Source organism: Nannobrachium achirus (assembly GCF_963921795.1).
Source record: "Nannobrachium achirus genome assembly, chromosome: 6".
In the NCBI taxonomy this organism is placed as follows: domain Eukaryota; kingdom Metazoa; phylum Chordata; class Actinopteri; order Myctophiformes; family Myctophidae; genus Nannobrachium; species Nannobrachium achirus.
In genome coordinates, this window is record NC_137815.1 from 74,855,937 (window position 1) to 74,870,936 (window position 15,000).

The window sequence follows — 15,000 nt, forward strand, 5'->3', positions numbered from 1 at the left end:
TCTCCCTAAGAAGGAGATCTCCGTTTTATTTTCCAATTCAATGGTGTGTTTTCAATGTTGCACTTCATTCGGGACTTCATTGTGGTGTAAATGCTTGGTAGTGTGCAGCAAATGCTTAGTTGTGTGTACTCAATGAATGGTGTGTTTCAACTGTGTGAACACAGATCAGTGATTTGATGGCAAAGAGTCATCTTGGGAAGGGAGTGTGAGGTTTAGCATTTTGTGTGAGGTTTTCAGTTTTGTGTGTGCAGTTTTGAGAAAGCTGTTATTGTAGTGAAAAACTTGTGTTAACAATCGTGAAAAAACTGTAAGTACAGTACTTAAAGGAGTAGTTCACCACTTTTCAACTTCATATAATAGGTCCTCACTAATGTTCATGATAAAATATCACAATATTTTTCTACTCAGTCCAAGTCTCCTAGGAGAGCTGTGGGAAGTTCAGAATCCATTGTCTTGTGACATCATCATTTTCCAAAATAAAAATGTAATCAATATTTAAAAAATATATATATTTCGATTTTTATTATCGCGAGAACAATGGCTTCCACTTTAAAATTGCAACTTTTCAGGAATAGACAGCCTGCAGTTTCTATAAGCTGGATTGGCAATCGATGATGTCACAAGACGATGGGTTTCTGACCTGCCCACAGCCCTCCTCTGAGAAAAAAAAAGAAAAAAGAAAAAGAAAAAAGCTATTTTTGAGTGAGGACCAATTATATGAACATAGGTTGAAAAGTGGTGGAGTGCCCCTTTAAGTAAATGTACTTTACACCACTGGTTCCTGGGGAATGGGAATGCCAACCCCTTATTTCTTTTTTGCTACCCAAGGTAGCGACACCATGACAGCATGGCTCGGCTCAAACCAAACCCACATTGTGAGTGAGAGAGAGAGAGAGACAGAGAGACAGAGAGAGAGAGAGAGAGAGAGAAGAAGGGTTTCTGTTGTGCTTGTGTCTTTTTATCTCATAGAATAACAGACAGACAGACAGACAGACAGAGAGAAGCGGCAGCGAGAGTGGAGCGGAGAACGAGATGATAGAAGAACTATTCAAGATAAGGCATTATTGCAGCGATTCATCTTCTGTCACGCCAATAGAGCATGCTGACATGGAAACAGAGTCAAAAGAAAGAAAAAAACTCAGTGCGTGCGTGCGTGCGTGCGTGCGTGGCTTCGATTGCGCTTCTCTTAAGATCACGTCTGATTGCAAACTCATTCACCTCACCTACTCGGATCACACGCTTGCCTTCCATAAACTCAACCAACTCCACCGCAGATCTAACTGGCTTTAGAATCTCACAAACACATCAGTAGACTTTAAAAAGACCAAAAAGAATTGGCTTTTCATCCTCCATATCTGGATGTATCAGCCTATAGGGACACAGACTGCTGGCTGCTTGTCAGCCAAGAACAACGATTGGGGGGGGGGGGGGGGGGGGGGGTTAGTGTGGGGGGGTTGGAGTGTGTGGGTATGGGGTATCAGGGCCAGAGCATATGAGCGGAGCGGCCCGGTGGCCGACCAGAGTGAGGAGCGAGCGGGACAAGAGCCCTCTGGAGCGCGGAGCGGCTTTCCTTCCCGCTCCGCTCCGCTCACATGCTCTGATCAGGGCATACGAGCGGAGTGGAGCGAGTAGAAATGTCGCTCAGCTCCCCGCTCCAGAGGGCTTTCGTCCTTCTCGCTAATCGCTCTGGTCGGCCACCGCGCCACTCCCCCCCGCTCCCCCCCGCTCCCTCGCTCAACCAATTGCGCATCTCTCGCTCTGCGCTGCTCTCAGTTCGTCGATCACAGCCAAGACAGACAAATAAATAAAAGTAGGCCTATTTTGCTGCGTGTCTCTCCTTTGCCGCAAGTGTTCCCAATCCCAACACAAAGAGGCTGCTGCCTGCATGAGCCACGAGCCTCGACTCCATGGACACTATCCTATGTTACAAAAGTATTGTCATCAAAATGTGCTTAAAGTACCAAAAGTATAAAGTATTCATAATGCAGAATGTCCCATTTCAAGTTTTCAAAATGTATTAAAAGAATCTTTTGAAAATAGCAGATCTGCAAGCTGTGAAATTGTAGACTGCCTATTTTTAAATAGCCAATATAGAGAGAATATTTGGTTAGTGTATGTTTTGTAATACAAATCTAAACCTTAAAAGTAACGAGTAACTTAAGTTTTCAAAAAATTGTAGTGGAGTAGAAGTAAAAGTACTGAAAACTGTAACTACTCCAGAAAGGTAAACCTATAAAAAGTACAGCACTTGAGTATACAGTATGTACTTATAGTTACTTTACACCACTGGTGTTTACTTGTACTGCTGTCTCTTTGACAAGCACACTTTGTCCCTATTGGATAGAAAGATGGAGGATTAAGGAAAACTGTGGATATCAAGGCGATGGTTCACTGACTGAATCCGTCAGCGCGCAGCCGACCGCCCCGTGGGGATTCATAAACTCTGTAACTTTGGTCGTGTTGAGGTTTATGTTGCTGTGACTCAAAGTGGGCTCTCAGTAACATAAATGTGTTTGTTGCATCTGTCAGAAAACGCTGCACCTGCCATCTTTGATGTGATCCAGCTCAGGGTTAAAGGTCATCTTTGATGTGATCCAGCTCAGGGTTAAAGGTCATCTTTGATGTGATCCAGCTCAGGGTTAAAGGTCATCTTTGATGTGATCCAGCTCAGGGTTAAAGGTCATCTTTGATGTGATCCAGCTCAGGGTTAAAGGTCATCTTTGATGTGATCCAGCTCAGGGTTAAAGGTCATCTTTGATGTGATCCAGCTCAGTGGTTCCCAAACGTTTTAGCTCCTGACCCAAAAGAGAAATTAGACGTTTGCCCGGGACCCAAACTAGAGAAAACAGCAGATCTACAAGCTCACAAGGCGTCGCAAAGCGGCACGTTGTGAGCTTGTAGATCAGCTATTTTCACGTCTTCAACGCTTGTTTTCAAATTTATGGGAATTCTTAGAATTTTCTTTTATTTATTGGTGAAATTACTTCCTGTTCTACCTGTAGGAGATCTTCTTGTCTCTCCACTTCTAACCCTCTGACTGGGTACACATGGAACCATGTGGACCCTGGGTTAGGGTTAGGGTTAGGGTACACATGGAACCATGTGGACCCTGGGTTAGGGTTAGGGTTCTACCTGTAGGAGATCTTCTTGTCTCTCCACTTCTGTCCCGTCAGCGTGTGGCGTTTGTTCCTCTGACAGGGTACACATGGAACCATGTGGACCCTGGGTTAGGGTTAGGGTTAGGGTTAGGGTTCTACCTGTAGGAGATCTTCTTGTCTCTCCACTTCTGTCCCGTCAGCGCGTAGCGTTTGTTCCTCTGTCGGCGGCTGCTGTGAGGCTGGTCTGGAACGCCACAACGAGGCTTCCTCATCCACCTGCAGACACAGAGTTAACTGTAATATCCTTCCTCATCCACCAGGAGACACAGAGTTAACTGTAATATCCTTCCTCATCCACTAGGGGCAGAGTTAACTGTAATATCCTTCCTCATCCACTAGGGGCAGAGTTAACTGTAATACCCTTCCTCATCCACCTGCAGACACAGGGGCAGAGTTAACCATAACACACACACACACACACACACACACACACACACACACACACACACACACACACACACACACACACACACACACACACACACACACACACACACTGTACTCGCTCTATAGTGGTCTAGTATGTACTCACTCTATAGTGGTCTAGTATGTACTCACTCTATAGTGGTCTAGTATGTACTCACTCTATAGTGGTCTAGTATGTACTCACTCTATAGTGGTCTAGTATGTACTCACTCTATAGTGGTCTAGTATGTACTCACTCTATAGTGGTCTAGTATGTATTCACTCTATAGTGGTCTAGTATGTACTCACTCTATAGTGGTCTAGTATGTACTCACTCTATAGTGGTCTGGTCCAGTATTCCGGTCACAGGGATTCCGTAGAACCGCTGCATGGCGGCCACCGCAGACTGCATGGACTTCTCCTGCCGCAGGTCTGACGTACGAATGTCATGAGGCAGCAGGTAGCCGTAGTTCTTCAGCCACGTCTGGCAGAGAGACACAGAGACACAGAGAGAGAGAGAGAGAGAGAGAGAGAGAGAGAGAGAGAGAGAGAGAGAGAGAGAGAGAGAGAGAGAGAGAGAGAGAGAGAGATGAGAACAAGGGAAGGTGATTTGGAGAATTTGAAACCCTATGACGGTGGTGGTTCTCAAACCTTTTCAAGTCAAGGACCCCCAAATGTATTTGGCCGCGGACCCCCTTCTGAAATAGTTTATGTGAGAGTTGAGAATTTATGTTTTACTAAAATGCTAATATTTTCTATATACAAAACATAGGCAAAAAGGTCTGATATAGGCTTAGAGATGTATACAAAAAATGTAATCTAAATTGTAGATGCACAAGCTCATGATATACGTGCTGTGAGCTTGTACATCTGTTACTTTAGAATAGCCAATGCATAAATGGACTTTAAGAACCACTGAATCAGTCAATATTAATCTCTATAAGAACCATCGTCGCACGCAACCACACAAACTGGAGCGCATATACTGACATGAAATAAACTACACATTATAGTTCCTAGTGCACTTCTTCAGTGTGAGGCAGATTTGCCTCTTCTCTATGCTTCGCCAGAAAAGACCAACTATCTGGTATCCATAAGTCAAGTTGATCCAAACAGCAGCTGTCTAGATGTTTACATCAGACATCTGCTGCCTGTTTACCAATGTAAGCAAGATGGAGGAGACAAATTACACATCGTAAAAACATTTTGCTCCTGAGGCAAAGCACTTGGAGTTGGAGTAGTGAGTAGAAAAAACTGCTGATATCAGTCAAAACACAGATTTTCACATAAGCGCACTACCCTCAGGTCTTAATGGGTTAATAAAGTATGCAGTCAATCAATCAATCAATCAATCAATCAATCAATCAATCAATCAATCAATCAATCAATCAATCAATCAATCAATAGTAACCTGTATGATATATGGCAGCAACCATGAATATAGACAAGGACAAATTGATGCTGGTTTGGCCTTTTAACTCTTGACCTGCTAACTAGTTCAGTATCAAAACTGCGCAACCTTAAATTTGGCTTGTAAACTGAAAGCCAAAAGAATAAAAAACAAAATGAATACAATTAAAGATCTCTCAGACTGCAATTCAGAGTGTGCATATTCTCTACCAGTAAGACGCCTAAGGGCCCTAAAGGGCGAGGTCGTGCCATCTGTCTTGGCCATATATGGATTCTGTTAGTGTGGTTTTCCTAACAGGGCATCATCTGAGATACGATCCCTTTTATGCCCATATATGGAGATCCCTGCTTTGAGTATCTGATGTCATATGATGTCGCCTGTGATGTCACAGTGATGTGTCAGGGTGTTACCCGTCAGGACAGACGGACGAATACGGTCAAGCTGTGACGGTTCTGACAGTAAACTGTGACCTACCGTATGGTGGAAACTAACAAACACAAAACAATCTTAGCCATACACAGCCTTTCTAACAGGACAGCAGAACTCTAAACATAGGCAGAGATAAAGGCCCCGAGGGACGTCGGTTCAGACAGCATGTGTTGTGAACCGTGGAATTTTAACACACGATTGAATGTGAGATTAATCAGGATTCCTAAATCAGTGGCTTGACAGCCCCTTAGTTGAGATGCAAGAAGAACGCAGACGCGAGTTCACGTACAGTACAACGTACAGTACAGTTCACGTACAGTACAACGTACATTACAGTTCACGTACAGTACATCGTACAGTACAGTACAGTTCAGGTACAGTACAACGGCTGCCACCAGAGAGCCGTCAACACGCCCACTCTTTACAAGGTTACTGACACACAGAGCAACACTCCCACTCTGTACAAGGTTACTGACACACAGAGCAACACACCACTCTGTACAAGGTTACTGACACACAGAGCAACACTCTGTACAAGGTTACTGACACACAGAGCAACACTATGTACAAGGTTACTGACACACAGAGCAACACACCACTCTGTACAAGGTTACTGACACACAGAGCAACACTCTGTACAAGGTTACTGACACACAGAGCAACACTCCCACTCTGTACAAGGTTACTGACACACAGAGCAACACACCACTCTGTACAAGGTTACTGACACACAGAGCAACACTCTGTACAAGGTTACTGACACACAGAGCAACACTATGTACAAGGTTACTGACACACAGAGCAACACACCACTCTGTACAAGGTTACTGACACACAGAGCAACACTCTGTACAAGGTTACTGACACACAGAGCAACACTCTGTACAAGGTTACTGACACACAGAGCCAACACTCTGTACAAGGTTACTGACACACAGAGCAACACACCACTCTGTACAAGGTTACTGACACACAGAGCCAACACTCTGTACAAGGTTACTGACACACAGAGCAACACTCTGTACAAGGTTACTGACACACAGAGCCAACACTCTGTACAAGGTTACTGACACACAGAGCAACACTCTGTACAAGGTTACTGACACACAGAGCCAACACTCTGTACAAGGTTACTGACACACAGAGCAACACACCACTCTGTACAAGGTTACTGACACACAGAGCCAACACTCTGTACAAGGTTACTGACACACAGAGCAACGCTCTGTACAAGGTTACTGACACACAGAGCCAACACTCTGTACAAGGTTACTGACACACAGAGCCAACACTCTGTACAAGGTTACTGACACACAGAGCAACACTCTGTACAAGGTTACTGACACACAGAGCCAACACTCTGGACAAGGTTACTGACACACAGAGCAACACTCTGTACAAGGTTACTGACACACAGAGCAACACACCACTCTGTACAAGGTTACTGACACACAGAGCAACACTCTGTACAAGGTTACTGACACACAGAGCAACACTCTGTACAAGGTTACTGACACACAGAGCAACACACCACTCTGTACAAGGTTACTGACACACAGAGCAACACACCACTCTGTACAAGGTTACAAGGTACAAGGTACCTTGTACAAGGTAGGCTGCTGTAGGCTGCTGTAGGCTGCTCTAGGCTGCTGTAGGCTGCTCTAGGCTGCTGTAGGCTGCTGTAGGCTGCTGTAGGCTGCTCTAGGCTGCTGTAGGCTGCTGTAGGCTGCTGTAGGCTTCTGTAGGCTGCTCTAGGCTGCTGTAGGCTGCTCTGGGAAGAATGACTCTAGAATTCTGTTCATATGTTTTGGAAGCACATGTGCATGTGTGCACACACGCGGACACACGCACGCGGACACACACGCACGCGGACACGCACACGCACGCACGCACGCACGCACGCACGCACGCACGCACGCACGCGCACGCACGCACACACACACACACACACACACACACACACACACACACACACACACACACACACACACACACACACACACACACACACACACACACACACACACACACACACACACACACACACACACACACACACACGCACACAACCTCTCCTTTCTCAGCAGCCTCATCCCAATCATCTCTCCATACTAATAGAATTATTTAATGGTCCGTGGCTTTTCCAATTCGCTTTGGAAAAGTCAATATTGCAAAAAAAAAAAAGATGATGAAGGAAAAAGTACAAGCCCCAAAACGTCCACTGTCTAAACCAGGGCTGGACAACTTTGATGATGGTGAGGGCCACTATATTTCCACCTTCACTCCAGAGGGCCACTATATTTCCACCTTCACTCCAGAGGACCACTATATTTCCACCTTCACTCCAGAGGGCCACTATATTTCCACCTTCACTCCAGAGGGCCACTATATTTCCACCTTCACTCCAGAGGACCACTATGTTTCCACCTTCACTCCAGAGGACCACTATATTTCCACCTTCACTCCAGAAGACCACTATATTTCCACCTTCACTCCAGAGGGCCACTATGTTTCCACCTTCACTCCAGAGGACCACTATATTTCCACCTTCACTCCAGAGGACCACTATATTTCCACCTTCACTCCAGAGGGCCACATTCTAGTATTGCATACAATAGAGATCGGCTATTTTTGCTTCTTTTGAATTGGAATCCTGAATTAATTTTTGTTATTAAGTGTGCCTGCCATGCAATGCAATGGCAAAACACTTATTGTAATCCGCCATATTAAGTCGGTCTGTCGGTCGGTAATGTTCTTGCAAATTTCTGCACGTAATAACTGCCGCACAATTTACGCCACCCACGCAATATATACATCAAAACGTGCGGCTCGGCCGGGAATAGGTTGCTATTACTTTTCTTTTACGATCCGCGTTACCATGGCAACGTAATTCGCAAAAAACTACGCTCAAAAACCCCCATTGACTTTGAATGGGGGACTCCGAAAAAAAACTAGAAACTTTGGCGCCACATAACTCTGCCATACTTTTGCCTAGCAACGTGATTTAAACTTTAAAATGCACACACAACTTTGGTCTTTTTCCAGCCAATAGGGATGAGCTGTAATTGATTAAGCCCCGCCCCCTCTATAACAGGAAGTGCCCTTTGCCAAACAGGAAGTGCCTCTACATCTCATGAACCGTTTATCGTACAGAGTTGTGGCTGGTATCATATGACTTGATTAAAGGTGGTTGCACACTGCTGCGTTTTTCGTTGCGAAATGCGTTTTTCAGGGCAAGGAGAGAGAGAGAGATAGAGAGAGCAAGGGACCGAGTGGTGCGCGAAACGGGCGGCAGTGTGCAAATGTGACTGACATAACGTGAGGAACACAGGAAGTGCCCCTCATCAAAAAGGAAGTGACCCTTTACCTCGTGAACCGTTTGTCGTACAGACGCGTAGATGGCATCAAATGACTTGATTAAGAGTCCTTAACCTTAATTGGGGCCTATTTCGCCAAACAGGAAGTGCCCCTCACCAAACAGGAAGTGACCCTTGATCTCGTGAACCATTTGTCGTACAGATGCGCGGGTTGCGTCAAATGACAAGAATAAGAGTCCTTAACCTTAATTAGGGCCTATTTCGCCAAACAGGAAGTGCCCCTTACCAAACAGGAAGTGACACTTTATCTCGTGAACCGTTTGTCGTGCAGACGCGCGGGTGGTGTGAAATGACTTGATTAACTCTCCTACTGCCAGATTATTTATTTATTTATTGGGTCTGGTGCCATCAAAAAGCGGCTTACCTTTGCGACGTTATAGTAGATAGACAGATATTTATTTTATTTTTTATTTTTTTTTATTTTTTATTGTGCAATAGTGCACTTTGGTCTGCCAGGCAGCAGAGGGCGGCGTCATGCGAGAATGAATGTGAATTTGCCTGTTATGTGTTGAAGAAGAAGAAGACCAGTCACTGGCCACAGAGCCTTACAGCCAGAGGAAATCAACAAGGAAGTGAATTGTTCTCCGTTGATGTAACGCATAATGGATTTTTTACACCATCACCGCGGAAAATGTGTTCACAGTACACGGCCGCGCGACCCCTCATCAGCTTACAGTCATCAGACGAACGAACCGAACGAGCGCCGTATTGGCATCGAGGTTCTGTAAAAAATGGGGCGAACGTTAACGTTCAAAGCGTGGGGAGAGTTAAGAGTCCTTAACCTTAATTGGGGCCTATTTTGCCAAACAGGAAGTGCCCCTCACCAAACAGGAAGTCACCCTATATCTCATGAATTGTTTGTCGTACAGACGCGTGGGTGTCATCAAATGACTTGATTAAGAGTCATTAACCTTAATTGGGGCCTATTTCGCCAAACAGGAAGTGCCCTTCACCAAACAGGAAGTGACCCTTTATCTTGTGATCTGTTTGTCGTACAGACATGTGGGTGGTGTCATATGAAGAACCATAATGTTAAAGCTTATGCAAAAAATGCTAATGTTAAAAAATGTAACGCTAATGCTAACACCAACCGCTACACAAGGTTGCACAGACTTAGCGAGCTGCAGGCACACTTAAAATTTCTTAGAAATTTTCTTTTCTAGTTTCTTAATTGGAATCCCGAAATGTAACAGGTGGGGGCCGCATGTGGCCCCCGGGCCGCCAGTTGCCCATGTATGATCTATTGGAACAGCGTGGGCGCCATGCATGGCAGCTGCCAGTCATAGCAGAGACAGCAGGGCTCTCTGCCAGCCCCCCCCCCCCCCCCCCCAACGGGCGGCAGTGTGCAAATGTGACTGACATAACGTGAGGTTGATTTTTTTATTTGCGTACTCCGAAATTCACTCGGCCCGAAAAACGCAGCAGTGTGCAACCAGCTTAAGAGTCCTTAACCTTAATTGACGCTTCCTTCGCCAAACAGGAAGTGCCCTTCACCAAACAGGAAGTGCCTCTATAACTCATGAACCGTTTGTCGTACAGACTCGCGGCTGGTGTCATACATTTTTTTTTTTTTTTTTAATTTTTTTCTCAAATTTTTTTTTTCTCAAAAAATTTTTTTTCTCAAAAATTATTTTTCTCAAAAAAAAAGATTCGCAAATCTTTTTTTTTTTTTGCTCTCAAAAATTTTTTTTTTCTCAAAAACTTTTTTTCTCTCAAAAAGTTTTTTTTCTCAAAAAACTTTTTTTTTCTCAAAACATTTTTTTTCTCAAATTTTTTTTTCTCAAAAATTTTTTTTTCTCAAAAAATTTTTTTTTTTCTCACAAAACAATTTTTTCTCAAAAAAACTGTCGTTAATGTGCCAAAACGCCACTAATTAGTCGAAATGGCTGACTTCCTGTTTGGTTTCTGATTGGCTGCTGGCCTTGTGACGTGGGTAGAGCTGCGAGGGCCCGGTCATCGCTGCTTGCAGCTTTAATTCATTAATCGTCCATGACCTTAATTGGGGCCTATTTCGCCAAACAGGAAGTGCCCCTCACCAAAAAGGAAGTGACCCTTTACCTCGTGAACCGTTTGTCGTACAGACGCGTAGATGGCATCAAATGACTTGATTAAGAGTCCTTAACCTTAATTGGGGCCTATTTCGCCAAACAGGAAGTGCCCCTCACCAAACAGGAAGTGACCCTTGATCTCGTGAACCATTTGTCGTACAGATGCGCGGGTTGTGTCAAATGACAAGAATAAGAGTCCTTAACCTTAATTAGGGCCTATTTCGCCAAACAGGAAGTGCCCCTTACCAAACAGGAAGTGACCCTTTATCTCGTGAACCGTTTGTTGTGCAGACGCGCGGGTGGTGTGAAATGACTTGATTAAGAGTCCTTAACCTTAATTGGGGCCTATTTTGCCAAACAGGAAGTGCCCCTCACCAAACAGGAAGTCACCCTATATCTCATGAATTGTTTGTCGTACAGATGCGTGGGTGTCATCAAATGACTTGATTAAGAGTCATTAACCTTAATTGGGGCCTATTTCGCCAAACAGGAAGTGCCCTTCACCAAACAGGAAGTTACCCTTTATCTCGTGATCTGTTTGTCGTACAGACATGTGGGTGGTGTCATATGAAGAACCATAATGTTAAAGCTTATGCAAAAAATGCTAATGTTAAAAAATGTAACGCTAATGCTAACACCAACCGCTACACAAGGTTGCACAGACTTGGCGAGCTGCAGGCACACTTAAAATTTCTTAGAAATTTTCTTTTCTAGTTTCTTAATTGGAATCCCGAAATGTAACAGGTGGGGGCCGCATGTGGCCCCCGGGCCGCCAGTTGCCCATGTATGATCTATTGGAACAGCGTGGGCGCCATGCATGGCAGCTGCCAGTCATAGCAGAGACAGCAGGGCTCTCTGCCAGCCCCCCCCCCCCAACGGGCGGCAGTGTGCAAATGTGACTGACATAACGTGAGGTTGATTTTTTTATTTGCGTACTCCGAAATTCACTCCGATATTCGGCCCGAAAAACGCAGCAGTGTGCAACCAGCTTAAGAGTCCTTAACCTTAATTGACGCTTCCTTCGCCAAACAGGAAGTGCCCTTCACCAAACAGGAAGTGCCTCTATAACTCATGAACCGTTTGTCGTACAGACTCGCGGTTGGTGTCATACATTTTTTTTTTTTTTTTTAATTTTTTTCTCAAATTTTTTTTTTCTCAAAAATTTTTTTTTCTCAAAAATTATTTTTCTCAAAAAAAAAGATTCGCAAATCTTTTTTTTTTTTTGCTCTCAAAAATTTTTTTTTTCTCAAAAACCTTTTTTCTCTCAAAAAGTTTTTTTTCTCAAAAAACTTTTTTTTTCTCAAAACATTTTTTTTCTCAAATGTTTTTTTCTCAAAATTTTTTTTTTCTCAAAAATTTTTTTTTTTTCTCACAAAACAATTTTTTCTCAAAAAAACTGTCGTTAATGTGCCAAAACGCCACTAATTAGTCGAAATGGCTGACTTCCTGTTTGGTTTCTGATTGGCTGCTGGCCTTGTGACGTGGGTAGAGCTGCGAGGGCCCGGTCATCGCTGCTTGCAGCTTTAATTCATTAATCGTCCATGACCTTAATTGGGGCCTATTTCGCCAAACAGGAAGTGCCCCTCACCAAAAAGGAAGTGACCCTTTACCTCGTGAACCGTTTGTCGTACAGACGCGTAGATGGCATCAAATGACTTGATTAAGAGTCCTTAACCTTAATTGGGGCCTATTTCGCCAAACAGGAAGTGCCCCTCACCAAACAGGAAGTGACCCTTGATCTCGTGAACCATTTGTCGTACAGATGCGCGGGTTGTGTCAAATGACAAGAATAAGAGTCCTTAACCTTAATTAGGGCCTATTTCGCCAAACAGGAAGTGCCCCTTACCAAACAGGAAGTGACCCTTTATCTCGTGAACCGTTTGTTGTGCAGACGCGCGGGTGGTGTGAAATGACTTGATTAAGAGTCCTTAACCTTAATTGGGGCCTATTTTGCCAAACAGGAAGTGCCCCTCACCAAACAGGAAGTCACCCTATATCTCATGAATTGTTTGTCGTACAGATGCGTGGGTGTCATCAAATGACTTGATTAAGAGTCATTAACCTTAATTGGGGCCTATTTCGCCAAACAGGAAGTGCCCTTCACCAAACAGGAAGTTACCCTTTATCTCGTGATCTGTTTGTCGTACAGACATGTGGGTGGTGTCATATGAAGAACCATAATGTTAAAGCTTATGCAAAAAATGCTAATGTTAAAAAATGTAACGCTAATGCTAACACCAACCGCTACACAAGGTTGCACAGACTTGGCGAGCTGCAGGCACACTTAAAATTTCTTAGAAATTTTCTTTTCTAGTTTCTTAATTGGAATCCCGAAATGTAACAGGTGGGGGCCGCATGTGGCCCCCGGGCCGCCAGTTGCCCATGTATGATCTATTGGAACAGCGTGGGCGCCATGCATGGCAGCTGCCAGTCATAGCAGAGACAGCAGGGCTCTCTGCCAGCCCCCCCCCCCCAACGGGCGGCAGTGTGCAAATGTGACTGACATAACGTGAGGTTGATTTTTTTATTTGCGTACTCCGAAATTCACTCCGATATTCGGCCCGAAAAACGCAGCAGTGTGCAACCAGCTTAAGAGTCCTTAACCTTAATTGACGCTTCCTTCGCCAAACAGGAAGTGCCCTTCACCAAACAGGAAGTGCCTCTATAACTCATGAACCGTTTGTCGTACAGACTCGCGGCTGGTGTCATACATTTTTTTTTCTCAAAAAAAATTTTTTTCTCAAATTTTTTTTTCTCAAAATGTTTTTTTTCTCAAAAAAATGTTTTTTCTCACAAAACAATTTTTTCTCAAAAAAAGATTTTCGCAAAAATTTTTTTTTTCTCTCAAATGCTCCTGGCATACAGTCTGGCAGACGGAAATAGAAACGGTGAGTGCGAGATAAAGCGGATGTGACGCAACCGCTCCCTTAGTGCAGTAGCAATAACATGTCCTACTGGAAGCGTTATGTCTCCTTTCAACATTTCTGGGGGCTTTATTTTGTCTTTCTCTGGTGTTATTGGTGTCACCTTCATGATGTTTTCAAACGTTTCATAAACTATACACTCATAACAATAATAGGCAGCTCGAATGACTTTGTCTGAGCTATTGTGTTTCTGTTATGTTTCCAATGGGACTACAGTTCAGTGCAGCAGTGGCTACTTCCGATACTCGCCGTTCAGGAGCTGCCGTTCCAGACTCTATATAGCATTCGGAGATTGTGGAATAGTTGTCTGGCTACGCGAGACTAAAGAGTCCTTAACCTTAATTGACGCTTCCTTCGCCAAACAGGAAGTGCCCTTCACCAAACAGGAAGTGCCTCTATAACTCATGAACCGTTTGTCGTACAGACTCGCGGCTGGTGTCATACATTTTTTTTTTCTCAACATTTTTTTTTCTCAATTTTTTTTTTCTCAAATTTTTTTTTTGTTTCTGTTATGTTTCCAATGGGACTACAGTTCAGTGCAGCAGTGGCTACTTCCGATACTCGCCGTTCAGGAGCTGCCGTTCCAGACTCTATATAGCATTCGGAGATTGTGGAATAGTTGTCTGGCTACGCGAGACTAAAGAGTCCTTAACCTTAATTGACGCTTCCTTCGCCAAACAGGAAGTGCCCCTCACCAAAAAGGAAGTGACCCTTTACCTCGTGAACCGTTTGTCGTACAGACGCGTAGATGGCATCAAATGACTTGATTAAGAGTCCTTAACCTTAATTGGGGCCTATTTCGCCAAACAGGAAGTGCCCTTCACCAAACAGGAAGTGACCCTTTACCTCGTGATCTGTTTGTCGTACAGACATGTGGGTGGTGTCATATGAAGAACCATAATGTTAAAGCTTATGCAAAAAATGCTAATGTTAAAAAATGTACAAAACAATTTTTTCTCAAAAAAAAATTTTCGCAAAAATTTTTTTTTTCTCTCAAAAATTTTTTTTTCTCAAAATTTCTTTTTTTCTCAAAAAACTTTTTTTCTCTCAAAAACTTTTTTTCTCAAAAAACTTTTTTTTTCTCAAAAACTTTTTTTTCTCAAATTTTTTTTTCTCAAAAAAAATTGTTTTTTCTCAATTTTTTTTTTCTCAAAAATTTTTTTTTTCTCACAAAACAATTTTTTCTCAAAAAACTGTCGTTAAAGTGCGACCTGTGATAACGGCCAAAAATGTGCCAAAACGCCACTA

At 43.7% G+C, this 15,000-nt stretch overlaps 1 protein-coding gene across 1 annotated transcript in view; it reads right to left on the reverse strand.

Moving 5' to 3' along the window:
- LOC308286491 (matrix metalloproteinase-24-like) overlaps window positions 1–15,000 on the reverse strand; it is a gene marked incomplete at its 3' end in the record, with an annotated part of 133,698 nt that overhangs the window by 88,169 nt on the left and 30,529 nt on the right. The window contains 2 exon segments of the mRNA XM_080727530.1: window positions 3,258–3,374; window positions 3,899–4,047. Coding sequence (XP_080583656.1) covers window positions 3,258–3,374; window positions 3,899–4,047 — 266 coding nt within the window.